The sequence below is a fragment of the Watersipora subatra genome, chromosome 3 (genome assembly GCF_963576615.1).
Source record: "Watersipora subatra chromosome 3, tzWatSuba1.1, whole genome shotgun sequence".
Lineage (NCBI taxonomy): Eukaryota > Metazoa > Bryozoa > Gymnolaemata > Cheilostomatida > Watersiporidae > Watersipora > Watersipora subatra.
In genome coordinates this window covers 25,293,250-25,320,479 of record NC_088710.1, presented here as the reverse complement: position 1 = coordinate 25,320,479, position 27,230 = coordinate 25,293,250, and the positions used below count along the sequence as shown (strand labels likewise).

The 27,230-nt window shown below is 34.5% G+C and overlaps 3 protein-coding genes across 4 annotated transcripts in view; 1 reads left to right on the top strand and 2 right to left on the bottom strand.

The window, feature by feature from the left end:
* The window catches only part of LOC137389555 (uncharacterized), a 365,277-nt gene that overhangs the window by 28,315 nt on the left and 309,732 nt on the right, over window positions 1-27,230 (top strand). The gene's annotated exons all lie outside the window — the stretch shown is intronic.
* LOC137389556 (uncharacterized) overlaps window positions 1-27,230 on the bottom strand; it is a 386,829-nt gene that overhangs the window by 104,702 nt on the left and 254,897 nt on the right. The gene's annotated exons all lie outside the window — the stretch shown is intronic.
* On the bottom strand, window positions 16,700-26,739 carry LOC137390092 (uncharacterized). The gene is made up of 8 exons (XM_068076342.1): window positions 26,726-26,739; window positions 25,542-25,723; window positions 25,115-25,214; window positions 18,623-18,790; window positions 18,289-18,420; window positions 17,930-18,025; window positions 17,392-17,651; window positions 16,700-17,136 (listed from the first exon to the last, which is right to left on the bottom strand). Exons 2-8 carry the CDS (start codon window positions 25,713-25,715, stop codon window positions 16,924-16,926), a joined length of 1,143 nt encoding a protein of 380 aa, XP_067932443.1. The 5' UTR covers window positions 25,716-25,723; window positions 26,726-26,739; the 3' UTR covers window positions 16,700-16,923.

Genomic DNA, 27,230 nt, shown 5'->3' with positions numbered 1-27,230 from the left:
AGCTAGTTTACTTGTTGTATAGATATAATTACTGCTAGCTAGTTTACTTGTTGTATAGATATAACTACTGCTAGCTAGTTTACTTGTTGTATAGATATAACTACTGCTAGCTAGTTTACTTGTTGTATATATATAACTACTGCTAGCTAGTTTACTTGTTGTATAGATATAACTACTGCTAGCTAGTTTACTTGTTGTATAGATGTAACTACTACTAGCTAGTTTACTTGTTGTATAGATATAACTACTGCTAGCTAGTTTACTTGTTGTATAGATATAACTACTGCTAGCTAGTTTACTTGTTGTATAGGTATAACTACTGCTAGCTAGTTTATTTGTTGTATAGATATAACTACTGCTAGCTAGTTTACTTGTTGTATAGGTATAACTACTGCTAGCTAGTTTACTTGTTGTATATATATAACTACTGCTAGCTAGTTTACTTGTTGTATAGATATAACTACTGCTAGCTAGTTTACTTGTTGTATAGACATAACAACTGCTAGCTAGTTTACTTGTGGCGTTTTGTAAATAAATCTGTTGTAGTATATGACCATTGCTTACCACAATAAAGATTGCTCAATAAATAATAATGAAAGCGTCTGGTCAGGGTTGCCGCACAAAAAATGGTTTTGTTTGAAGGCCCAGACACAAAATTTAGTTATAGTTCTGACAATTTATGAAGTTTGAGGCTTTGAAAAGTTGAAAACCGCACATCATACATCTTTGAAACTCTTTTAAATATTTATTTTGAAGTATAATATTAAACAGGGCAGAACTGCAAGAAATGTCATTTAACTTGTTTTACATTTTGTTCTTTTTAAGCTAATATTTAGCTTAGTTAACGTTTTAGCAAAGTAAAAAGAAATGAAATATTGTACTTTTAATAACTTGCAACAATTTGTAATAAGAACTCGTATTGTGTTGAAAATTGATAATGAAAGTTTTGGGCCCAATTGTTACTGCAGGTGGGTAAAGTTTTTTGCATTGGTACAAATTTAGTTGTTTTTCGTAAGTAAAACTGACTTTCAAACATGCTATTACTCATTAATTTTACTTCATGGAAGGAAGTTGTTATGATTTACTGTTTTTTACTGAGTTTTGACAATGAGAAACAGCTTGAAAAGCATATTTGAGCCATGAAATGGTTACAAACTGTAACAAAATGTCTTGCTTCTGAACAGAAGAGTGCATTGAAAAAGTGTGGCAGTCAAAGGGTTGCAGATTGCTTTTGATCTACAGCTGCACCTATGTGCTTCAGCAGAACTCCAACTTCCAATTTAACCTTTGTTTTTCAGGCGTCTCTGAAATTTGATAAAATGCCTTAACATGTGGTAAAATTTTGTGTTCAGGCTATGCATTAGCAAACTTTTAGCAAAATGGTGTTTGTAAAATGCAAGTTTTTGCCTGTCCTCATAGTTAGCTTCTTATAAAATCTTGCAAAAAATACTTATTCTTGTTGAGTGAATTTTTACTAATAAAATTAAGAACAATTTGAAGTCACATTTGTCTAGAAAATGGACTTAAGCTTTAGTGAGTAATAACATGTGTCTTTAGATTTTGTTACCTAATTCAGAGGCATTGTTGATAATAAATACCCTTGTTAGACACTGCAGCTTGGGTACAAACAAAGCACTTGTAGATCATTAATAATTTTTGACTCATCATAAAAATATAGAAGACAATTCTAATGCTACAAACTCTAATATGACGAACTCTGATACAAGTCTGGGAGCCATTTTTCGATGTTTTTTTAAAAGAGTTTTCCATGCAATTAATTTGTCTCTAAAGCATCACTAAGGAGACCATCTCTACTCATGTTAAATGAGCAAAGATAATTTTACTAGAAAAAAAGTATTAAACTTGTTATTCATTGGGAAAATTTTGAGCAATATCACAGGAGACCAACTAGCTATAATCAGTGGTCAGATTTAGGGATTGCAACTGCGAAGTTATTGGTTCAGTCCTAGTTCATGTCCACCTGTTTCATTATTATGTAGGTAGTATATTTATGCATTGCTTGCAAGATCTCTATTACAGTTGATTTGCAAGTTCTAGAATGAATCTTGTTAGATCTGGTCATTATTTTAGCAAATTCAGAATAAATCGCCATTCAGTCCAACACCACTACAACTGTGGTAAGTTTACCAATCATATATATATTTAGCTCAACAAATTCTTATAAGCAGTTAGATCAGTACAAAGAAATCACATAAAATTTTGGTCTATCCATGTTTTTTTTGACGATTTTCTATCATTATTGGAAATTTTCCATGTGTGTGTTTTTACAATACATGATGTCGTCTAATTGTAAGAAATTTTGCAGTATGCTTCAGTTCAACTTCGTATGATATTTGTTGCGTGTGATTTTTTTTGCCCTAATATTGAGACAATCACATAAAATTCAAAAAACATACCATATAATGTAGAATATTTAAGACCAGTACCTCCAATTCAACACTGCTTTTACATTGATCAGTGTGATTTTTTGCTACGTCAACAAGCTTTCATTTTGCTGTGCCAGTAATGATCACCATAGAGTATCTGTGTTCAAATCCCCACTGTGCCATAATATTTTTCATGAATTTACAAAGCATTTTCATGTTGTCGACACAAAAATAAAGTTCCAGAAAATTGTTGAACAATTTGTAAAATCTGGAATATATGTCAAAGATTTGGCGCCGAATTTTGAGCCTAAAAATCCATCCTCGACTTATTTGTCAGTGATAATTTTCATGACACAAATTTAGGAAAATTAAACCTCACAAAGCTGTGCCGAATTAAAAATACATAAATTGTCATAATTATAACAATTTATTTATAAAATAGAAAAAAATCCTGTAATCCTACCCAACATTTGATGAATCAATCACAACGTTCTATTCAACGATACATCCTCTATTATCCATCTATTCATTTTTTGTACTTGATTCACCATTTTAGACAGAAATCTGTCGTACAGCATTGCAATCATGTTGAATGCATAAATGTATTACCAGCTGTAGCAGTTTCTCTTTTTAGTGACGAGGATCAATACATGGTAGAAGTTCTGTTTTTTGTGCCCTGCAATTTTTACTAAGACTTCCTTCTCTCCTTATTCTAATAATTGTGGTATGGCCAAAGGGGCCAAAAATCAGGCACTTTTGCTGATGCATTTTTAATGCATTTCTCCAGCTATGCACCGCCAATGTCAGATTCTGACTGAACTATTAGCAAACGAAACATCTTAGCCAGAAAATACAGTGTTGCGGGTACATGCAAAATTAAAAAACATTTAAATAAAATTTCAAACCTCGGCTTATTTGCCGTGTCAACTTTTACGCTAGAAAATGTGCTAGATCTATAGTTTATTTTCATTTAACCGTGATCTTTGTTATTAAAAGTTGGAAAAATAGTTTCAAGTTTAAAAATTCTGAAGTTGGCATTGTAGATATTTTTAGCGGATTGGAAGCAAATTTAATTAAACCAATAAAATTATTCTTTGCACAGGAGTTTAGACCAGAAGATTCACTTCCATTTGTAACATCTTTCAAATGTCTTCATTTACTTACTTCGCTATATTAACAATTTTGTAAATACGATATCACGAAAATATCGATGACTTATTTCTCTCTAAGTCGTGGATGATTGTGATGCAAATGAAGGATTTTATGATACTAACTACCATTTTTCAGATTATTGCGAGTCATGAAATAAAGATAAGCGTGTGCTCAATAGATATGATACTGCTGTTGAGATTTTTTGTCAGCTTTTAAAACCGTACGAATCTTTTCAGTTTTAGTCCGAATAATGGTGAAATACTGTTTTTTTTCTTGTTTGATGACATTTATTGTAGGTCGCTCAAATTTTTTATTAGTTTTACCACATGTCATTGAATTATGCGCAAAATTAGGTATTTTTAATAAAATTTTTATAAACTTTGTATTTTTGGACCAGTCGCCCAGGATTACTGACACACATTGACTAGAATGACCAGGATTCAAAGAGTTATAAGGCAACAGCTGTTTTACTTTTACTTTCGCGCAGCAACCTATTTTCAATTTGTATTATTGAGCCTTTTATATAAATGTCAAGTGTTCAAAAGTGGCTGACTAACTATTTTTATAACAGCGTATGTGCTAATTCAAACAAGTTAATATGGATAAATTGAAAATGCAGGCCGCTCCCATACTTCTAGATAAACTAAAACTTACAAAATATGTCCGTTTAAATTTCAATTGTTTATCGCATATTTGCTCTTTGCATTTCCCAAATCTTCTGAGCAATCTGTGATGGCGTTAGTAATGTTTCTCATTTACCTGCAAAGTTGTTTGTGCACCCGCATTGCCTCATCCAAACGGTTTACTCCAAGTGAATAGCTAGAAACTAATCTACAGTTGTTAGCTTACAATTTGTAAATATTACAAATTTACAATGAATGCGTTTGACTTAATGTTCTTGGTTACATTAGAGTTATTAATTAATTTACTGCCTTGATATTTTACTAAGAAACTCTTCTTTGTAATTTTGAATGCATTTACGACTCTTAAAAAGAAATCTTTTGAAGAAATTGTCTCTTAACACAACCTTGAACCTGATATACTTGTCCATTTTTATAAAATGCTAAGACAAATTTTTAACCATATAGGAAAACCATTATGTATAGCCATTATATAAAAAGCTGATTATGATATATTTCTGAAAGTATTGTATGTATGCACTTTTGTATTTGGCTAAAAACATGAATGAGTTGTCAATGTTACCGTAGTATAGGCTATAGAGTAACCACAATAGTGATACAGAAAGAAAATTATTGCAGGTACTATTTCATGTGTCCAACATATGACACCGTAATGTGGTACATCAACTTTAAGTCTTTATTTGGTGTTATGTGCTCTTTAACACTTTTCATCTGGTAATATAAAATCATATTCTCATTTCAGGCCAAAAAGTGTTGCGCTGTCATATAATTTGTTGGATGAAAGAACACCCTTTTCCACCACAATCTAAAGGTGAGCCAGAATAACTTCTATTTTCTCTGGTAAATTGTTTTTTATACTGTAAAAATATTTGAAAGCATGCTCATAATCTTGTTCGTTGAATCTGTGAATCTTTGATACATTTATATATTATTTGATATAATTTATTTTGGTATAAAGGTTATTATTTTTTTCTGTCTTACTCTGATGGAAATAATCTATGTAGAATTTAGTCATTGTATAGCTGTATTTTTTTATGTTTTGTTTTGTTATTAGGCCATGCATGCCGCGCCGTGCATTGTCTGTGCCAAAATATACCGCATTGAAATCCTACCATAACAACCGAGATATCCACGAAAATTGTCCAAACAACCGTTTAGTAATAATCTTTGTCTTTTTTAAAGCGAGTTGTTGGTGGAATGTCCTCAGGCTTTGAGGAATAATATTGTAAGAAGTTTATGCATGGGGCTTTGGTCTGCATCAGTAGTGCAACTCTGGTGAATGTCGTATAGCTCGAGAAAGATATATTTTACAGTAGGATGTTTGATGTTTATACTCGACAAATAACAGACAGTTTGTACTCGATCCGTTAGAGGAACATTGTTTGAAATGTTATCAGAATGTTTGGAAATGTCTACAAAGTTACATTCTACTATTTTTATTTATAAAATGTTCTTGAGATTTTAGCTACTATATCTTTGAGATATATATTTTCATATAAGTTTGAGGTGTACTATTTTAAAGACAACATCATGGAAGGTATGTTTGTGGAATATTATGTTGCGCTATCCCAATATTTTTGGAATTTTTGCAAGATCATTTGCTAAATGTCTCACAATGGTGGAGCACCATGTTTAAACTACATTTTAAATTAATGTTGCATAGATGTTTACACTTAAAAATTTATACTAGCATTCCTGCAGTATTGCTGGGAAAGTCGCTTGAAGAAAAATGATGTTGCACAATAATGTTTGAGTTGCATTTCATGTCAATGTTATATGGACATTTATGCTCAATCATTACCAAGAACATTCCTAGGACATTCAATAAAAATGTTATCTAATAACATTATGATAACATTAAAAAAGTCTATTCCTGTAATTTTTTAGCTAGAGTCATACAAGATTACATGAATTATTTGTTTGGAGTGGTAGCCCTTCGATAATCAAAACTGTTTAAAATGAGGCAAATTAAATAATTCATGGATTTTTTATTGTTTGTTTAAAAACGAGCAAAATAATATAGAAAAATTATGTTAATTTTAAATAATTCATGTAAAGAAAACTGAACATTAAAACAAATTTTAGACTTCGCACTTCGTGACAAATATCGAAAACCTTATTTGGTTCCAAGGGAGAGGAATTGCACTACCGCTTGTTATCTACAACGGAACAATTCGCAGACTTGTTGTGCTACCGGTGAAGCAATGTTGATCAAATGGATAAATGGGTAAAAAATTACTTGTGAATGGTAGCACAAGTAGTAGAATATGCTACTTTTAGTGTGCTCACATTTATAAATTTGATTTTTATTATAGTTTTAAAAAGAGGTGTTGAGGGAAAGTTATGCTCAGTACATAAAAACAAAGGAAAAAAAACATCCTGAAACATAATCAGAACGTTTAAAAACTTTACATTCACATTCCATTAATGTTTTGCTCATAAAGTTCCTGAGATGTTAGTGAATATCTTTCAGGCAACATCAAGGAAGGATTGTTTGTGGAATATCATGTAATGATGTGCCATTATTGTAAAAATGTTGTGAGAGATCATTTGCTGAATGTTTCAGCAACACATTCACCACAATGTTGCTGGAACATTGTGAAAACATGTTCAAGCAACGTCTTTTCTACAATTTTGATGTAGCGTTAAAATATGTCTACAATAACATTGTGAAAATATTGCAATGAGACAGTTATAGGGCTTTTTCGAAACATCTAATGAATGTTCTGGCAATTTACATTTGTTAGTTGTGAACTAATATATAGAGTAAGTCATTTATATAAGACAATTATACTACTAATATATCTATAGGGTGAGTTGCATGTAGTTCTATGAGTCATTGCTACACTAATATAAAAAGTGAGTTTGTTCTGTACAGTAGGCCAGCAGTACTGATATATACAGTATGAGTCTATAAGTCTATATAAGGTCTATTATTATGTCAGTACTGCTAATATATATAGTAGGCTAGTTTTTCAAGTCGTTATGTATGGTAATATATAAATTTAGGTGGTTAGTTAGATATCATCTGCTATAGGCCACCTTTTATCAATATTTACAATGCCATATAGTTTTATGTGAAATTCTGTGACAGCAACCAATTAGTGATTATGTTTTATGGCTTACAACAATGCAAACAAATGTTAACATAGTTTTCTGACACAAGCCAGAGAATCCACCAAGTTTTTTGGCCTTTGACTATGATATAATCTATAACCATATTATCTAATGTCAGACATTAATTGAGTAGTTATGGATAACAAGGTTGAGTCCAAGTTTATCTTGCTAAAACTATTGTGTTAATCTTAACCAATAAACAGCCAGTCCAATCATTTAATGATTGGCTTGCTTTCTTCAATTGTAATGTTATACGCCTTAATCAAGAGTGCTACAGATACAAGAGTGCTAATACAAGAGTGCTACAGATCTTAAAGAGCCTCCGACACTTTCAAATATTGCACATTCATTTCACACTAAACCCTTTATAGATGTTGGTCTATTCTAATCTCTACTCATTTTACGAAAATTAGTAAACGAGACCAAGTATGTTATAGCGCAATCATTTGACAGACACTCTGATAACGATATGTTTCCTATGTTTAGCAAGTTGAGCACTGTTGTAAAACATCATGATGTCCATAACAAAGAAAACAGTTCATACCAGTTTGGAATATAGCATTTACATAGTAAAGATGAGTATTGCACCTCAAAGCTTCATATTGTTCCTGAGATAAGAAACACTAATAATATTTTCAGAAGAACTCCTACCAGAGTTTAACCAAACAATTGCTCATAGATTGCTGAGTCTCCTCCAAATTAACTACAGAAAGTTGGAAGAAATTAAAGAGTTAGTTAGTTAAGTCTCTTTGTTTTGCAGTACACTGTAAAAGTTACTTAGAAAGTTAAAGAGTTGGTATCAAAAATAATTTGAAATTATGAAAACTATGATTCCAAAAGCAACATTATTTTTGTTCATGGTAGACGCAAGATCTATGATAAAATATCTATAAATTCTCTACTTATTATTTTGTACAAAACATTATGGTACTAACAAAAAAGTATGCCGCTCCGGTCTGAGATAATAAAATAATAAATGTAGAAACTAGACCTTACTTTTATGATAAATAGAAATTTTGCAACATGAAACTTCATCATTTTGTAGGTGACATACAACCAGCTTTTGGAGGAGGTAGTTCAAACATTAGATGAGGCAGGAAATTATGTGGTAACTTTTCAAAGCTCCTCTACACAGATTGGTTACAAAAAATATCTACTTCCATCTAGTTCCTTGCAGCTAACTTTATCAAACAAGAGATGGTGACTCGCAATTCATTAATATTGTCATAGGTTTTCAGAGTCATTATAATACAATGTTTGTGTATCCAGTTTTGATATGCCTTTCATTTAAAACTAGCTGAACAACCCGGCAATGCCCATGTGATAAAAAGTCTTTGGACATAAAATTGATCTGTATTTAACATAAAACAACATTTGTCATTCTAACTTTTAAACTACATATCATGAGATAAGTGTTATATGGCCTTTTGTGTAGTGGAAATGAATTAGGAGAGAATAAGAGCAACTGGAAAGGTTTTCAAACTTTGTCAAACAGCTGTAACCTTCCAAATTCATACCATAAGGAAAATGTTTTGTGGAGGACAAATAATTAAATAGTAAATAAAACAATTGTAAATGTTTTCAAACAACTGTGAATTTAAAATTTTATAACATGTACAAAGTTTTTTCGTTGAAATAATTTCGAAAGAGCAATAAAAATTTAAAGATGTTTATATGTAAGTGTGAAATCATTAACAAGTAATCGCTAAATATAGTTTATTTCGCTATGATTACAATCAAAATATATTTGGTGTACAATTATCTAATTTCTGTTTTTTTTAGTGATGGCACAAAAAAAGGCATGTAGGCTAATATCGTAGGCTATACACAGACATAGAGTAGTATAAAAACCCATTGCCATTAATAGTCATTAGGCTAATGCAATCACCTCCTAGTAAAAATCATCATCAGTAAAAATTGTAACACAATATTATAGTAGCCTTAGTAACTATAGGTACCTACATTGACTTTAATGCATTTTGTCGTTATGATCTGCTGGCCCAAGATAGTATAAAAATTACAATGGACCACATGGAGAGTTTTTATCTTCGAGACAGATGTGTAACCTAAAAACTGTATTCAACTTTAATTAGTTTAGTTTTCTAAACGCATAATTGAAATAAGTTTTTGTATGTACTTCAAAAAATATTAGGCTTTCAACATTAATGTTACCCCTGTGAAATGTTCTTATTTTAACGGATACTGCATATGCCGTATAACGGATAAGGACAACTCGTTGAGGCAAGTTCAGCGACATATATATTTTAATAACGTACATGATCAGAACACAAATCGTCTAATTTTAACTTCGTGATAAATTATTGTCGCTATTGTGGGGCTGAATAAACTAGCTTTAACGAAAAAAGATGAAGAACAATCATATCCCATAAACTTAATTCCCAAAATAATTCTTAACAAAAGGCATCGTAACGTATGGCCGCAATGCTAAAATAATTAGCATGCCCATGGGATACGCAGTATAACCAAACATGTTTGATTAATGTGGCATTCTAGCTCAGTGGTAGAGCTCCCGAATTGGAAACCTGTCAATGCATTTGTTGTGAGTTAAAATCCATCATAACACGAAATATTTGGTTGTTTCCCACGCCCTATTACATGTTTCATATAAGCTGTAATATGTACTTATTGAAATATTTATTAATTTGTTAGTTTCATACACTGTAGAACTGTAGGTAGAAGTGCTCTGTTTGGAATTCCTGCAGCAAGTTTTCTCAGATGCTCAATTAGACATAACATTTTTATAGCTTAAATGCTATAATCATCATACTACTATGATGATAAGTAAGTTGCAATCTAAATTTCATTACAATTATAAATAGATAACTCCCAATTGAATGATAAGAAGCAGATGAGAAAGAAAATAGAATGAGATTTGCATGAAGATAAGTATGCATATTTTTATGCATATGAACTTGAGTAATTATTAAATATAAAAACTTTACTTATCTTGGTTTAGGAGTTGGAAGGATATTGGGCGTTAGGATACTGTAATAAAAAAGAGCGTATTATTATGTTTGTATGGACAAAGAACCAGAAGCTTTAATTGGATCACATGCCAATACAGGTGGAACAATGTTCTATTTTGTTCAAAGAAGCTGCAACCACCTTGGATACTGTCCACCTTACATTCAGGATGCAGAACTAGCTTGTGTTGTTTGTTCTAAATAGCATGTTTTATGTACACTGATTCTATGAGTTAACTAATGGTGACTGTGAACCATAATTTAATATTTTCTTAACCTTGTTAGCTGATTATATAACTCGTTAGGTCAATTGAAGATATTAACAACATGTAAACCCAAACAATCTAAAATCCCAGGTATTACTTCCCAATGCTTATGTTTCTCATTTAGCCTAATATATTTACCCATGTAATTACTACTAAACAAAAAATGAAATAGGTAATGCATAGTAATATTTACCAAAGGCACAATGATGAAATATGAAAAACCACTTTTGGGTATGAACAGTGTTGACTCCTCACTTTAGTACAGTCTGAGAGAATAATCTAAAAGTCATGTACCCGCGATTCAATTCAACTACACCACATTGATCAACTGGGAATACTCTGGAAGGCCAGATGGACAAACTGTAGCAATGTCACAGGAGCAGTCTCCAAACCAACTTGTCCTTTTAGTGCAAAAGTAAATGAAACAGTTCAGGCAGCTTTTAATTGATGTGGTGCTAAAAGTGGTCCCGTGACATCATTGCCTGTCTTCATGGCTTTCCACAGCTGCAGAAAAAAACCTAACCTAACCTAAACACTCTTGAGCTGGAGCTGCGAAGGGAATTTCCTGAAATTAGATGCTTAAACAAAAGAAAAGGCAAGTGACGCAACAGTTGTCCTAACTACTGGTTGCACGTAGGCTCCTATCTTGCGCAATCCTGGCAACAGGCCTGTCGGTCAGCTTACCGAACTGATAGGGTCTTGATGGAACCCCCTATGGCTACCAACTATTATTACCAGGTTACAGAGAACCTTTATTCTAGCCCCTAGATGCAACCATGATTAAAAGGGAACATTATTAGGTGGACACACCCTAGGTTGCTTCAGAAACAATGGTCTGGAGTAGCCCAGACTAATTGGAAACAAGGGAAGTTGAACTGGCCTCTTTACTGGAAGCCTGCCTCAAGTGACATTTTTAGATCCAGCAACTTTTTACCTAATGTTCAAATGGTGAAATATGCACCTGCCTTAAACATGGCCTGCTTAAAGATGCATTGACAATATTCTTTTCTTCTTTGAGACAGAGATGGTGCTGATAAAATAAGGGCAAAAGCGTGAGATCAGCCAATTTGACTAACTACTTTCTCACAAAAAATCTAATGGGTCGATCCATCATATAATTGTTAAGCAATGAGGTACATTACAGACCTGCTGAAAAAGCAGGTTTTTGGCCGGCTTCTCAATGCAGCGCTGCGCCAAAAAGAATAGATTGATAGCCATGATCACAGCAAATGGTACCTAGCTACTTATCTATGGGGTGATCCGGCTGCCAGCTTGGTTGTGATATTTAAATACCAATGTTTTGGTTGTATCCAGGATCCTTGCAAGGTGATTGCCACCTTGCAAGTGCTGAGCCTGGCGGCTCAGTAGTAATCGATAGAGTTTCACCACATTGTTAATTCTATGGACAGAAAACATCTGACGCCCGCAGATAGACCCAAACGCCCCCTATGAGCAGGATGATCGTAGTAAGAGATCTGTTGATTCTAACCTAAACTGATATCGTCATTCTATGCGGGATCGCCACCCAAATTTACTGTTCATAAAACCTGATGGAGGATTGCCCATGGGCTCCTGTTAGGTACTAACTTAGACCAGCCTGTGCCAAAGGGTCGCGCAGTCCCATGGTGCCTATATCTCACTGAGAACTTGAAGTCTATATCAATAATTAAAACTTTGAGCTTAAAACTTGAAGATTGACTTTGTGCTCTAGAATATTCAGTGATTTAGACGAAACTGTCCAAAAAGCAAAATTGCAAAAGGTTGGGTTGCTAATTCATTTGGAATAGTTATGTATCAGTGGTGGCCAAAAAAGCTGCAAAAATCCTGAAAAAGCCAAATGACTGGCCAACTTTCTGATGCCATGCAAAACACTTTTCAGCAAAGAGAAACATAATTGCCCAGATTTACAAAGTAGGACACTCCAAGCCACTTCAGAAAACCATGGCCCATACATCGCTTACCCCTGTTCCCCCGTTATCTGGCAACCATTTGAAACCTAAACAAAACAAAAAGTGCACCAGCTTATACAAAAAGGGTTCATTGAACTGGCTGCTGATGCCTGAGGCTCATATGTTGTTGTACCGGAAAAAGTTAGATAAAAGTGCTTGAATTCCATCATAGTAATTACACAAGACTTCAAAATCTATTTGCATGACTAGAGGAAGTGTTCTGATTACTGAAACAAGTGACGCTCAAGCTCAAACCTAAAGCACTACAGCCAGTACATTTTGATTTTCACTACCGTTTCTTGCTCTGCTTACAAAAGAGGCATGGAAAAAGTAAAACAATAAACTGGCATCCTTTCAAGACATGAAGAACAGCACCTCCTCCGAGCTGTTCCATTCAATTCTATTTTGAGCTTTACCAATATTTTTTCCTGTGTTAGCTGACAAGGAGAGAAGTTTGGACCAATTAAAACATAAACTGGCATCTTTTGAAAGCATGAAAAACAGAATCTCTTTTGACCTATTCCGAGAATAATCTCAAAATTTGTTATCACCTACTTCAGTAATACCCTGAAACCTGAAGAGAGAAACTTTTGTGCCAAATGTTGTCGGTGGTTATAGCAATCAAAATTTTTAGCCCTATCTATTTAGACAGTAGTTCCTACTTGGGCCAGACTACAATTTAATCTGTTGGCTGCGCATGAGGATGGAGCTGCCAGTCAGATAGCTCATTGACTGGAAATTCTAGCAAACTTCTGCTAAACCTTAAAGCACTGGTCAAGACTAGATCATGGCAAGGCCAATGGGCTGAGCTGGCAGGCCTGTAAAATCTTAGGCAATGCAATCTCATTGAACAGAAGAATTGTGGACTCAACCATAAAAAGCTAGTCAGGGAAAACCAAACTCGTCAATGAATAAATAATAGAAACCTGAAAATATTGACATAGATTGTTGAGTCCTCGATCAAAATGGTCAAAGGTTATGTATTACACTTTAGAGGTATGTTCTTTTTACTGATTTTTACTTTATGTTGGAAGTTGTGGTCTCATTATCTTGTATTAATGGTGGGACTATGTTTATCTAGATTGATTGTGTTATAAGCACCATAATCTTTACCAAAACTCTAAGAGTTAAAGTTTGTTTATTCTTTCCTCATATATTTACTATTTTCAATATTTAGGATGTATCTTCATAATACCCTGTGTATTAAATATTCAGTTTTTATTATGTTATAAACGCATTTTCTGGATTAAAGAATAAGCCTGGAACAGAATTATAATGCACAATTAATCAAACATTCTAATTCATCAAACCTTCTTAACTGTGTAAAAAGTTGACATAGCACCAATCATAACATTGTGCCTAAAGTGGGAACTCTTCTGTAAGTCACTGAATCATGCTGCTCTTTTCCTAACTACTCAGCTTGACTGAAATAAATTTTTTTGATTCAAACCATTGAATGATGGTGTGAAGTTATCCACTCAAAAGATTTAAATAAGAGTTTAGGTATTATATCGTAGTGACTGGGAAATCAGAGAAAATTATCCTGCCAAAATTGTTGTTTTTCTTAGGTGTATTGGACCAGACGGAGTTGACATATTAAGTTTCCAATTTTGTAGAACTAAGTCAAAATATGTAAGTGTAAACATAGTAAAAGGTTGATCAGTTTTGTTTACAAACTTCCAACGATATTATAAAGCAACACCTGCTACTGTCAACAAAACAAGCCTGTCGGTTTATTGATGACTACCTCACAACGCTATATAAAATGCCAAACTTTATAATGCATGTCTCCTATTATGCACTAATATTAACTGTCTACATCCCTAACTTTTGAAGAGTCAGTCAGGCTGAAACTAGTAAATGTGATACCAAAATGTACAACTGTGGAAAGCTGCATGGCTGACTTGAAAGTCATCAAAACGGAAGGATCAAATCGTTCATGCTACTAACAAAAAAACACCAATAATCAAAATAAACCTCACAGGCAATGAAACATAAAAAACATTTCAGTACCATTTGTGGGCAGTATGGATTAGCTGCCATACTTGCTTTGTCAGTTGCTACACCAAAAGGGTGAGCTGGCTGGCAACATTGTTTTGATAATTGTCATTTATTTGGGAGACCTTCCTCTCTGACTAGACCCGCAAGTGCTAGCATTTTCCTACTTAATTTTTGAAAAAATCAAATGTGCTGCGGCACATTCTTTGGTCATGTTTATTTGGTGTTCACCAGGCAAGCCTCCATAAGCCACCAGAACCAATTGCTTTACCTTGACAGCGTGCATCTGTAGAAGCGCCTGGCCATTTTTGTGCAAGGCGCTCAGCTTTACTTGTGTGTGTATAGGAGTAAGTTTAAACCTGACTCGAAACATTAGAGATGAGTTTTACGTAAACGTCACTTATAAAGTGTTAGCGATGGTACAATGGAGTTTACCTATTCACCAATTACATGCAATAAATTCATTGGCCCTTCCGACAGATCATTCCTGCACTGGCTGTGCTTTATTCAGGCAGATTTTTTATGGTCTGCTTAGGTTGAGTGACCTACATTTAGCTGTTGTATGTTACAAATATTTGAATCATTCAAGACACCTCATAGATTTTCTCCTTAATATTAATTCCAACTTTCATCCTGCTCTTTCGCATTTTCACAAAGAACTGATAAGTACTTTGTTGTTAGATATGAACATCTCTAAATAAATGTAAATTACATTATTGTTTTATTTTATAAATGTTTTTCAGACTATGAATCAGCTTGCTATTGTATGTTATCTTGATTATGATACAACTTACTAAATTAGCTTATATTCTATATGTCTATACATAAATCACCATTTTTATATATTTGCCTTTTCACTGGATGGATACCTCTCTGCAGACTTGGATAGCCCAAGTTTGATTTCAAAACCAAGTTAAACTTTCCTTGCTAGATTTTATTCCCTAGATGTCAGAAAACTAAAAACAAAAGCTAATCACCTTCACTTGGAACTTATAGTGGCATTTGTGTTATGTTAGATAAAAATTATATTTTGTGCAAAAACATTTTTATCACGCGCGCAACGCCGGGTATGCACCAAGGATATATGTAACCTCAGTGTTTGTCTGTATTCTTTCATTTATTATTTGTGTGCCCAGTTATAGCAATGAAGTTTTAGGAATGAAAAAGTTTGCATATCACGGCATTTGAACTCACAACCTTCAAATCACCAGTACACAGGCAGGTGCGTTTTTAAACCTTACTTTAAAACGTTCTAGTTAACATTAATTGTCTTACCTAGGCTTATTGATATTGCAGGTCTCAAGCTACGTATGTAAATTTTATTATCAATTAATATTTATTTGTGGGTATTTTAGAGCTTTTACAAGCTTTATATTCATTACCTATTTTTTAATTTTTAATTTTCAAATGTATTGCTCGGCTTTCAAATTTCAAAAGTGCTGTCACACTCTTTCAATTACCGGTTTTTCCAAAGCACAATCGCTGAAAAGAATATCTCATTTTTTTTGTTTTTACGAGCATCGTTGTATTAAAAGTTTTGATTTCAATTGTAACCTCTTTATATACACACTTTTAAGTGCTCATTGTTGTTATCAATTCAACCTAATCATGACTTTTCCTTCTCAGCTTGTATTAATAGTATAAATATAAAATCACTTTTTATTGCAATCATTGTAGCAAAACAGACTTTATTTAGCTATTACTTGTTAGCTATTTCAATTTTAAGCAAGACCGCAAGTGTTTTATTTATTGTTTTATTTTTGTCTAAGTTTATTTGAACTGCACAAAACGCTTTTTTTCCTGATATGAAATTTAAATGTTAGATTAGTAAACATTGCATATGTGGAATAAACATCAAATTTCTGTGCAAATACTTCTTTATTACTCAGGCATTGCTTGGCATTTAGCTAGTACTCAATAGAAGACAAAGAATGAGCAAATAAAACCTAAAATCATAAATTATTCTATGATTCTTCATACTAATGTAGATTTTGAGCTTTAATTTGTTAAATGCTAAAATTAATTAACTGTTCTGGCATGAATAACTTTGTGTTAACACAATTTAAGCACATTCATGTCTCTTGTAAATACATATTGTTTAATTTTTTATGATGCCTTGTCATTTTCTAATGTAAAAATTAATATTTACAGATGATGTTAGCATTTTAGATTGCAGAATTGAGTTCAGTCGTCTCTCCATACAAGCACAGGCTTTCCTTGGAAATGTATTTAAGCTCAATGACAAAGAACCCCTAACTAGATTATCACAGGAAAATTCAAAACAATATAATAAGGTTTATATCTTGCAAAAAAAGTGTACATTGTAAAATATCTGTGTCGACCAATTTAAATTTTAAACATATTAGTTATCTAGCAAACTGCTTTCACAATTTAATTGAGCCAATTGCGGGTAGTTGCAGTAAAAAGTTTTATTTTGAACAAACAATGCAAGTTAGCTCGGCTCCCTCTATATAGGGCGGGCAACGTCCAAGGGAACCACAGCTTGCTTGCACAAAGTAAAACAATGCACCATTGCCATTTCCGTTAAGTCCATCCAAAGCCTCCGGTTGTTTGTCCATACAGACATAGTTATTCGCTCTCTTGTGCGAGTAATGTCCAGACATGAGATATCCTTCATATTCCTATAAAGCCAGACATAATGATGATTAATATTAAACTGGTAGTCTATATGTAAAAGAGCACATATGTACTTATTCCCTGAGCATCATATATGCAACTTACTTTCAGAAAAAAAGAACAATAGCTATTTTTTATAATGTAGATATTTTTATCTATTAAACATGAAAATGATTTACTTAAACATGCGATAACAATGAATTGTTGGTAAATTATTTTAACAGTTCATGAATTTGACAGATGACGTCAAGGTTACTCACTTTATGCCAAGATGATGGACAAGTTCTTTTAGCAGGAATCATAATAGTTGTAGACCTGCTAGGAAGGTAGCACCTGGTACACGGTACATTTAGATCATGCATTCGGCTAGGGAATATGTTAGAACCTGTCTCATACTCAGCTCCGTATATGTAATTACCCTGGTCACCTGCTAAATATGAGTTATACTCTGGCTCTGATGGGAGACATGTATACTCGGATGAACCTCCTTCATGGGTAAAGTGCTGACCTGCTGCCAGTCCTAAAAATGTAGAAAACTTATACTCATATAGCCTATTTACCTTTTGGAACATGTAATAGCAACACTACATCAGCAAATTATTCAAGTTGTCAGATCCAAACTTCAGGCAATACCGTGCAGGAAAGCTCTATAATAGTTTTGTACGTAATGTAATCGCATGCTCTTTAGCTTTCAGTTTTGGTAATAAGTGCTTTCCGAAGTTCTTAGATTGTGTGTTTTATATTGCATAGTCTTCATGTCCTTCAAATTAATCTATTACAAGATTTATATTAACATACCAGTGTAGAGGAGTTCGGAAGAGTTGGTACATGACTTTCGGCCCCATCTGATATATGAACTTCCTCCTTCAAATCTTGCAAAAGAAACTTGCTCCGCTGCGGAAAACAATAAAATGTCATTACAACTTTACCTTCTGCACCTCATGCTGTTTTTAGTATTGACATTGTTTGTTTATTTTAAATTGAAAGCACAGCAGTGGTGTCAAAGTCATTTATCATGTCAGTAAATTTATTTACCTCAGAAAGTGAGTGTTATATTCAAAAACTCCCTTTTGTGACTCTCTAAAATAGAGTTTCCAACTGAAAAGTCTAATTACTGTTTTAGTAGCCGGCATGAATACTAAACAATGACTAATTACCAGGAGATGGTGTATTGCTCCCATCTAAACTTTGAAAGTCCTCCTCAATTTCTTCTAATTTCTGGTTGTTACTTTGGAGAAGGCTCAGAAGTCCATGCGCAATTGTTTGATTAAAATCTTGTAGGAGTTGTTCTGTAATTACGTGTAATATTGTATCTATATAACTTAGCAGTTTAAGAAAATATTATTGGTTTATCTTATCGCAAGGGTAGCTCAGAGTGTGTAGGGCTTAAGACTATGTTCAAGTTCTGTAAGAATCTGAACTACAATTTTGCAATATGTTACACACAAATTTCATTAATTTAACATCTTGAAAACAGCTGCATAGCACTACCATAATTGGAATGTCTTTCAGTTGATACTGGTATTGTAGACCTTGTCTTGTTTACCAACATTTCAACTTTCAACCTCAATTCAGTCAGATCCGACTCTTCACAATCTCTTCCATCTCTACCATCCCTTCCATCTCTTCCAGGAGGTCCTCTAAAGTGTGAGAGCTGTTCTGTTGGTAGTGAAATAACATAAACCAAGTGATGTTATTATAGACAAACTTTATTGTTAGAATACAATTATGCAAACAGGTGAGACTGAGTAGAGAAACTGATACTCATATTCTGTTTCCATAAAGTGTTTTGGTTTATCTATAGTTAAAATGAAATACTATAACTAACTTTGAGGTCAGAGTTCACGAGACAAAAATACCCACTTTTCTATAGGTAGCAACAGAATACCTTAAATTTATTAAAAACAGGTAAAAACATATATTGATTTTAATCGATCATTGCAAAAAAAATTGGACACTAGCAAAACCATACACGCTGTGCTGAAAAATATATTTGAATGTACATACAGTATTACAGAATTTACTATGAACATCAATATTTTATAGGCTCCTAATATTTTGAACTTTTGACCTATCTGAGTCAATCAATATAAAATGCTTCTAAAGCTGTTGCTGTGTATGGAGAGTTCTATTACTGAAAACAAAATGCTAGTTTCTAACGCTAGTTAAACAGACTCTCTCATATTATTACTAATGAAGATACCCCAGCATTAACAAAAAAAGATTTCAATTTTCTCTAGCTTTAAAGTTTATCGCTGTGTTGTAAAGCATAGGGAAAAAGCAAAATTTCAAAAGGCAGCTCCAATAATGTTATTAATCAAAACAAGATAACACTTTTGAAGTTCAATTCAAATTGGCATATAGCCTAAATTCTGATATGTTGTTTTACCTACAATCAAATACCTGTTTGTGTTTTTAGACAATGTAAGTGTTTATAAAACAATTAAAAGTCAGAGAAAATCAGATAGAGTATTTGTTTTGGTTAGCTTCTCTTAGGCACCTTAGATATATTATCTTTATTATTATTATTATTAGGTGCTTATCTTGGTATATATATATCGTATCGGGATATATATACGTATATATACAGGACAGATATCTCAGTTGGTAAGGTATCGGGACCGTGATCATTAGGTCCTCGGTTCAAACCCCAACAACTGCACTTTTCTGGTGGTCCTTGGGCAAGACCCTTGCTTGTATAATGTCTACAACCTCTATGATGAGTGCAATAACCAAAGCCATGCCGGGTCGGACGTCGCCCGGTCAAACAAGGTCCGCGCTGCCTATAGCTGAACCAGGACAAGACAGTGAAAAATGGGCTACTGGTTCAAAACGGATGAAATGGACTCGGACTGATAACACGAACCTCATGCAGTGCTACTTTATGAGTGAACCTCAAAAGTGGGGCTATATGGGAAGGATACGGCAACTGTAGATAAACATGCGCCCTGAATTGCCACTAACCGCTAAGCAACTTGTAGCTCAGAAGAGTAACATAATCAAGCGGCACCTCATATCGGAACTTGAGGTAGATGAAATTCAGGAACAGTTCACCCAAGTAACCTCAACTAACGAGGAGTGCATATCAACACACACTGTCACGCATACACGATCATGTGTTGACTCACGGGTTGAAGAAGACATGCACTTGGACTTTGACCCAAGGGTGAGAGAGCTTGCGGAAAATATCATCAACAAGATGTCAGCTGCTAATGATTATGGAAGCAGGGTACCACTACGAAGAGTTAGCAAGGCCATACCTAAGAAGCTGTTAGAAGACATTAACATGGCGCTGGAGTCGATCTCAACTGGATCAATCAGTGAGACTAATGCCTTAATCTACAGTACAGCAACCATCATCTTGGAGGAGATGGATATTAAGCCAATGCCAACAAGGCTTCATTCCATCCTGGCAGCTGAGGCTACAAAATAAGATCAAGGACTTGCGCAAGAAAGCTAGTAGGCTCAGTGAGAGATCTAACCACAGTTTGGAGCGTCCAAAAAGGGAAGCCACAATAGAAGCTCTAGAATCTGCCAAACAGCAGCTAGTAGCACTCTCGGCACGACTGAAGCGGTACACCAAACAGCGGGATAACAAGAGAATGAACAAACTGTTCATCAATAATCCATCTAGAGTGTATTCCCAGTTCAAAGGTGAACTGCAGAGGCCAATGTCTGAGCCTCCCCGATCTAGCACTTCAAAGTTCTGGAAGGACATCTGGGAGAAAGAGACTACTCATAACACCACTGCAAATTGGCTGAAGAGGCTTAAAGAGAACCATCAACACAATGTGGCTCAGCAAGGACTCACCATCAGCAAAAAGGACATCAAGTGCAGAGTGCAGCGTATGAAGAACTGGGCAGCACCTGGCCATGACATGATTCAAGCCTTCTGGTTAAAGAAATTGACATCACTTCACACTAGAATGGCTAAGCAGATGGAATGCCTAATAGAAAGGTGACCATCCAGAATGGCTGACCAAAGGACGAACTGTACTTCTGATAAAAGATCCAAAGCAGGGGCCGATTCCCAAAAACTATCGACCAATAACGTGCTTGCCTACCACTTGGAAACTGCTCTCAGGAATAGTTGCAGACAAACTGGAAGAGCACATGAGTCACTATATGACCAGTGCTCAGAAAGGAATTGGGCGCAACACCCGAGGAGCTAAACATCAGTTACTGGTGGATCGGACGGTCTGTCAAGACAGCAGGAGAAGGCAAACCAATCTTGCCATGGCTTGGATTGACTACAAAAAGCCTATGACTCAATTCCCCATAGTTGGATACTTGAGTGCCTCACTATGTACAATGATCACCTTGCTCTTGTGGCATTCATCAAGATGTCAATGACCAAATGGAAGACGGAACTGGAGGCTAATGGCAAAAGCTGGCGAGTGTACAAATTAAGCGAGGCATTTATCAAGGTGACTCCTTATCACCGCTGCTCTTCTGCATATGCCTAAACCCTCTAAGCAATATGCTGGAGGAGACTCAATATGGGTACCAGTTTAAGAGTGGCACCAAGATAAACCACCTCTTCTACATGGATGACATCAAGCTGTATGCTAACAAAGAAAGGGACATTGATTCGTTAATACACCTCACTCAGGTATACAGCAAGGACATCGGAATGACCTTCGGTATTGGGAAATGTAGAAGGCTATTTCTTAAGAAAGGCCATTCTATGCTCACAAATGGCCTAAGAATGCCAAATGGTACCATCAAAGATATAGAAGAAGGGTACAAGTACTTGGGGATTATGCAAAGCAACATCAACCACGAAGCCGATGTACGTCACAAAGCCATTACCGAGTACAAGAAACGCCTTCGGCACGTCTTACGGAGCCAGCTCAATGCCAAGAACCAAATCATGGCAATAAATACCTACGCACTGCCAGTAATAAGATATCCAGCAGGCATAATAAAGTGGACTGAGGAAGCCATCAAAGAAACAGATATAGCAACTCGTAAACTGCTGACCATGCATGGAGCACTCCACCCAAAATCTGATACTACTAGATTGTATCTTGATAGGAAAGATGGCGGTAGGGGACTCAAAAGTGTACAGCAGACAGTGAAAGAGGAGGAGCAAAGCATCAAAGCATATGCAGCCTCCATGGCCATCTCAGATAAGTTGCTAGCGGAATTTCAATCGGCTGCTCTTACAACGGACCTACACCCTGATGATGAGGAAGTTGACTGGCACACGAAACCTCTTCATGGCGCTTACCACCAACAAGTATCTAAGGTTGGCGATCTTCACCAGACATATATGTGGCTGAACAAAGGAAACCTAACAGCCAATACAGAGTCGCTAATCATAGCAGCCCAGGAGCAAGTGCTCCCAACAAGGCAACTCCAAACGAAAATATATCACACTAGAGACGATCCTAGATGCAGACTGTGCAAAGATGCACCTGAGACCATCCAACACATCATCAGTGGATGCAGGCAGCTAGCAGGGAACGCATACACTGAGCGGCATAATCATGTCGCAGGTATTGTGTATAGAAGTCTATGTGATGAGTATGGCCTTAATAAACCACAACACTGGTGGGAAGCTCCTGGTAAGGTGAATGAAAATGACCGCGCTAAGATCCTCTGGGACTTCTACATCCAAACTGACAAGCATGTCCTAGCAAACCAACCAGATATAGTGGTGGTAGACAAGGAGAACAAGAGGGCTACTATAATAGATATAGCAGTACCCAATGACTACAATATAGCCAGCAAAGAAAAAGAAAAGGTAGAGAAATATCTCCCTCTTGGAGAAGAAATTGAAAAATGCTGGAATGTAAAAAAAACTGTAATCCCAGTAGTCATTGGGGCACTGGGCGCAATAACACCGGCGCATAAAGTGTGGCTTGCCCAAATACCAACAACAATCAACTCAGGTGAGTTGCAGAAAAGTGGCTATTGGGAACAGCTAAGATCTTAAGGCGAGTGCTCAAACTCCCAGGTCTCTGGTAGGAGACCCGAGTTAGAGCAGAATTTACCACCCATACGGGATATCCGGGGTGAGGAAACAATTTTATATATATATATATATATCCCAACCGATTATTAATCAGCTCAATTAGTTTGCTGGCTAAAAGTGTTTACAGTTCCAACTCTCACCTGTATTTTTCTGTTACTTGATTTTTTGTAATGATATTGCATCGTAATATATATTCAAAGCATTTTGATACAAAACTTTAATGCTGAGCTGTTTATTGAGCTAATAAGTATCTTGCACGAGTGAGACAAGACTTTAATGTTGATCTGTTGATTGAGCTAATAAGTATCTTGCACGTGTGAGACAAGACTTTAATACTGAGCTGTTGATTGAGCTAATAAGTATCTTGCAGGAGTGAGACAAGACTTTAATACTGAGCTGTTGATTGAGCTAATAAGTATCTTGCACGAGTGAGACAAGACTTTAATACTGAGCTGTTGATTGAGCTAATAAGTATCTTGCACGAGTGAGACAAGACTTTAATACTGAGCTGTTGATTGAGCTAATAAGTATCTTGCACGTGTGAGACAAGACTTTAATACTGAGCTGTTGATTGAGCTAATAAGTATCTTGCAGGAGTGAGACAAGACTTTAATACTGAGCTGTTGATTGAGCTAATAAGTATCTTGCACGAGTGAGACAAGACTTTAATACTGAGCTGTTGATTGAGCTAATAAGTATCTTGCACGTGTGAGACAAGACTTTAATGCTGAGCTGTTGATTGAGCTAATAAGTATCTTGCACGAGTGAGACAAGACTTTAATAGTGAGCTGTTGATTGAGCTAATAAGTATCTTGCACGTGTGAGACAAGACTTTAATGCTGAGCTGTTGATTGAGCTAATAAGTATCTTGCACGCGTGAGACAAGACTTTAATGCTGAGCTGTTGATGAGCTAATAAGTATCTTGCACGGGTGAGACAAGACTTTAATGCTGAGCTGTTGATTGAGCTAATAAGTATCTTGCAGGAGTGAGACAAGACTTTAATGCTGAGCTGTTGATTGAGCTAATAAGTATCTTGCACGAGTGAGACAAAACTTTAATACTGAGCTGTTGATTGAGCTAATAAGTATCTTGCAGGAGTGAGACAAGACTTTAATGCTGAGCTGTTGATTGAGCTAATAAGTATCTTGCACGCGTGAGGCAAGACTTTAATGCTGAGCTGTTGATTGAGCTAATAAGTATCTTGCACGAGTGAGACAAGACTTTAATGCTGAGCTGTTGATTGAGCTAATAAGTATCTTGCACGTGTGAGACAAGACTTTAATGCTGAGCTGTTGATTGAGCTAATAAGTATCTTGCACGAGTGAGACAAGACTTTAATGCTGAGCTGTTGATTGAGCTAATAAGTATCTTGCACGAGTGAGACAAGACTTTAATGCTGAGCTGTTGATTGAGCTAATAAGTATCTTGCACGCGTGAGACAAAAAGTTTAAGGAAATGCATTCAAGTTATCAAGTTTGATTAGAGCTATAAACGGGTTATCTTAGTTTACGTTATAATTATTAAATCATGTGCATTATCTTGTAGATAAATGTTTTTTTCTTGTAAAAGGTATACAATACAACAATATATTGTAGTAACGCTGCAGATGAGAGTAATTTTTGTTTGGTAATGTGGTGGCAATTTCATTATAGATTATATGAAAATACTGGGCATGACCTGTTTGTTTGGAAATTAGTTTGGAAATAGTTACAAATTTTTGCAGATGTTTTAAAATTTAAATATTGTGAGACTAATATGCAGCATACATGCAGAAATTCTACAATTACAATATTTTTAGGCTATTATGCTGAAAAATATATATGAATAGTAACTCATCATGAAAATTCTATTTTTTACAGAAACCTCACAAGCTCTGAGCTCTTTACGAGCATTACATTTTGAACCGTTTAAGGAAACACAGTTTAATTTTTTACATAGGCACTGTTAAAATACAGTCTCTATGAGATCTACACTGTTTCATGACCTTCTCAGCTGACTTACCTAGAGACAGTTGACCTAAAGTCACATCATCGGCATTTTCATCTTCTGCTGACCTTTTCATCATAGCATGATTCGAACTTGCTGAAGATGTCATTGCTTCCTTTAAAGTGAATCATCATTATTGTAGTATTTATATCTAAATATAGTATCAAAAGCTCTCAAGGAGTTATAACCTAGTTTAGTTTCTAGCAGAATTTAAACTGACACGCCCTCAAATATGGGTTTAAAAAGGGGACAGAAAGTTAAATAACAAATTATGTCATTAACAATTATAAGAAGAAACATTTTTAGAATTGTTTGTATTTCAGTAGCCTATTTTTCAATTCTATCAAATTGAAACCGCATATATCTATAAAATAATGACTATTGAGTTTGCTGAAAATTATTGAATATATGTAAAGAAGAAATAGTTAGAATTGAGTCTCACTTTATCGGTGTACTTTTCCATCTGATCGAGTCGAATGGTCAAATCCTTTACCTCCTTTTGCAACCATTTGTTACTTATTTGGGTGTGGACAGATACAATGACAGCAAACATCGCAATGGTAATACTCAGTATCTGGATAACTTCCTGCTGCTTGAATCTTTTACTTTTTTCCATCGTGTTCTCTAAAATTGCATATTCAAAAATGTACGAAATTAAAAAAATATTTCATCATTTTGCAGAACGAGAACCCTTAGTCTCAAATCCAAAACTTTTATAGATTCAGTGTATAGATAATAAAGGTAGAGTACTAATCAATTCTAGAAAATATAATTATAAACTATATTGAAAATTTCATATTAATACGTTTTATAGATCTTTATTGAAAATAGAACAAGTTGAGTGCAAGTTTCTATATTTTCATATCTATAGCTGAAAAGTAATCAATAGGTTTCTTTTACAGATAAAATATTGTTGCATTTGTTGTTCGACGGTTTACCTTTGTATTGGTTTTTACCAATAACATTTCATGGTGTTTTAGAAAATGGTAGCCAATTAAAATTTTGATTAATCTATCTGATGTATAACAAAATGTTTAGGCAGCAAAGTTTCTTTAAAATTTATTGCAGAGTTTTAAATAGAGTCCATTTCAGCAAATGATATGTGATTTGTAAGGACAATTTATGGAAATATAGCTAGTAGAATTATTATTATTTACCATAGTAGCAATAAAACAAAATTACAAAATAATTAATAAGACAAGTCTATTGATAGTTATTATTCAATTTGAGAGACTTTGACAAAGACTGCATAATATATGCTGGATTCTTGTAAGTGTTACATTATATATAAGTAACTATGGTCATCGACTTTAATTCATTGAAAACACGTAAATTTTACGTAATATTTTTTCAAGGAAGTCGCCTTAAAATTATACTTAGAGGTTGTTTAATATATTTTATGCAAATGGTGCGCACACAACATTTTTCAGGCAGGAAAGTGTACATCGTTTAATTAAATGCAAAATCTACAATCTGCAATACCAATAGATTTCATGCCTTCGTTAAACAATTGCTAAGAAATATCCATTCATACAAGTTTGAATTTACTATTTTTAATTTTATCCAAATATGGACTAGGAATATATTTTTAATGCATATCAACTTAAGGTTGCAGTAATAACTCACCCAAATAGCTGCTCTCTTCCATCCTTATCCAGCAATTGAAAATATAAGCTTATTATTCCATTTTTATACCAGTAGCAAATCATGTTACATTCATTAGTTGATAAAATGTAGTAAATAGTTAAAAATAACATATTATTGTACCAAAACAGCCAAATCATGTGATGTTATTTGGTGTTGAAACATTTGTTATGATTATAAAACCACTCCTGTCATATTGACTTTCCAGCAGTCTAAAGGTTACATCCTGGTATTTGTTTGTAATATTTCAAATTGAGTGACAGATGATGACATATACGTAAATTGCTGTCCTATTAGTAAAAAGGTCATGACATGAACAGCTTTATTTATTTCATACCATCACTATTCCTTGCGCAACAGAAAGCCAGACTATTTATAAGGATAAACCAGTAATGTCAAAGCTACTGATAAGAATATGAATGCATGGAATGAAAATAGATCTACTAACGCTATCCTCAACATTTGAAAATTCACAGTGTACTCCCAT

Coding starts and splice junctions, on each gene's coding strand:
- LOC137390092 (XM_068076342.1), bottom strand. CDS start 25,715: ATGGAAAAAAGTAAAAGATTCAAGCAGCAGGAAGTTATCCAGATACTG. Junction 18,421..18,622: donor TGAAAGACATTCCAATTATG/GTAGTGCTATGC, acceptor ACGTAATTACAG/AACAACTCCTACAAGATTTT. Junction 18,026..18,288: donor GAGCAATACACCATCTCCTG/GTAATTAGTCAT, acceptor TGTTTTCCGCAG/CGGAGCAAGTTTCTTTTGCA.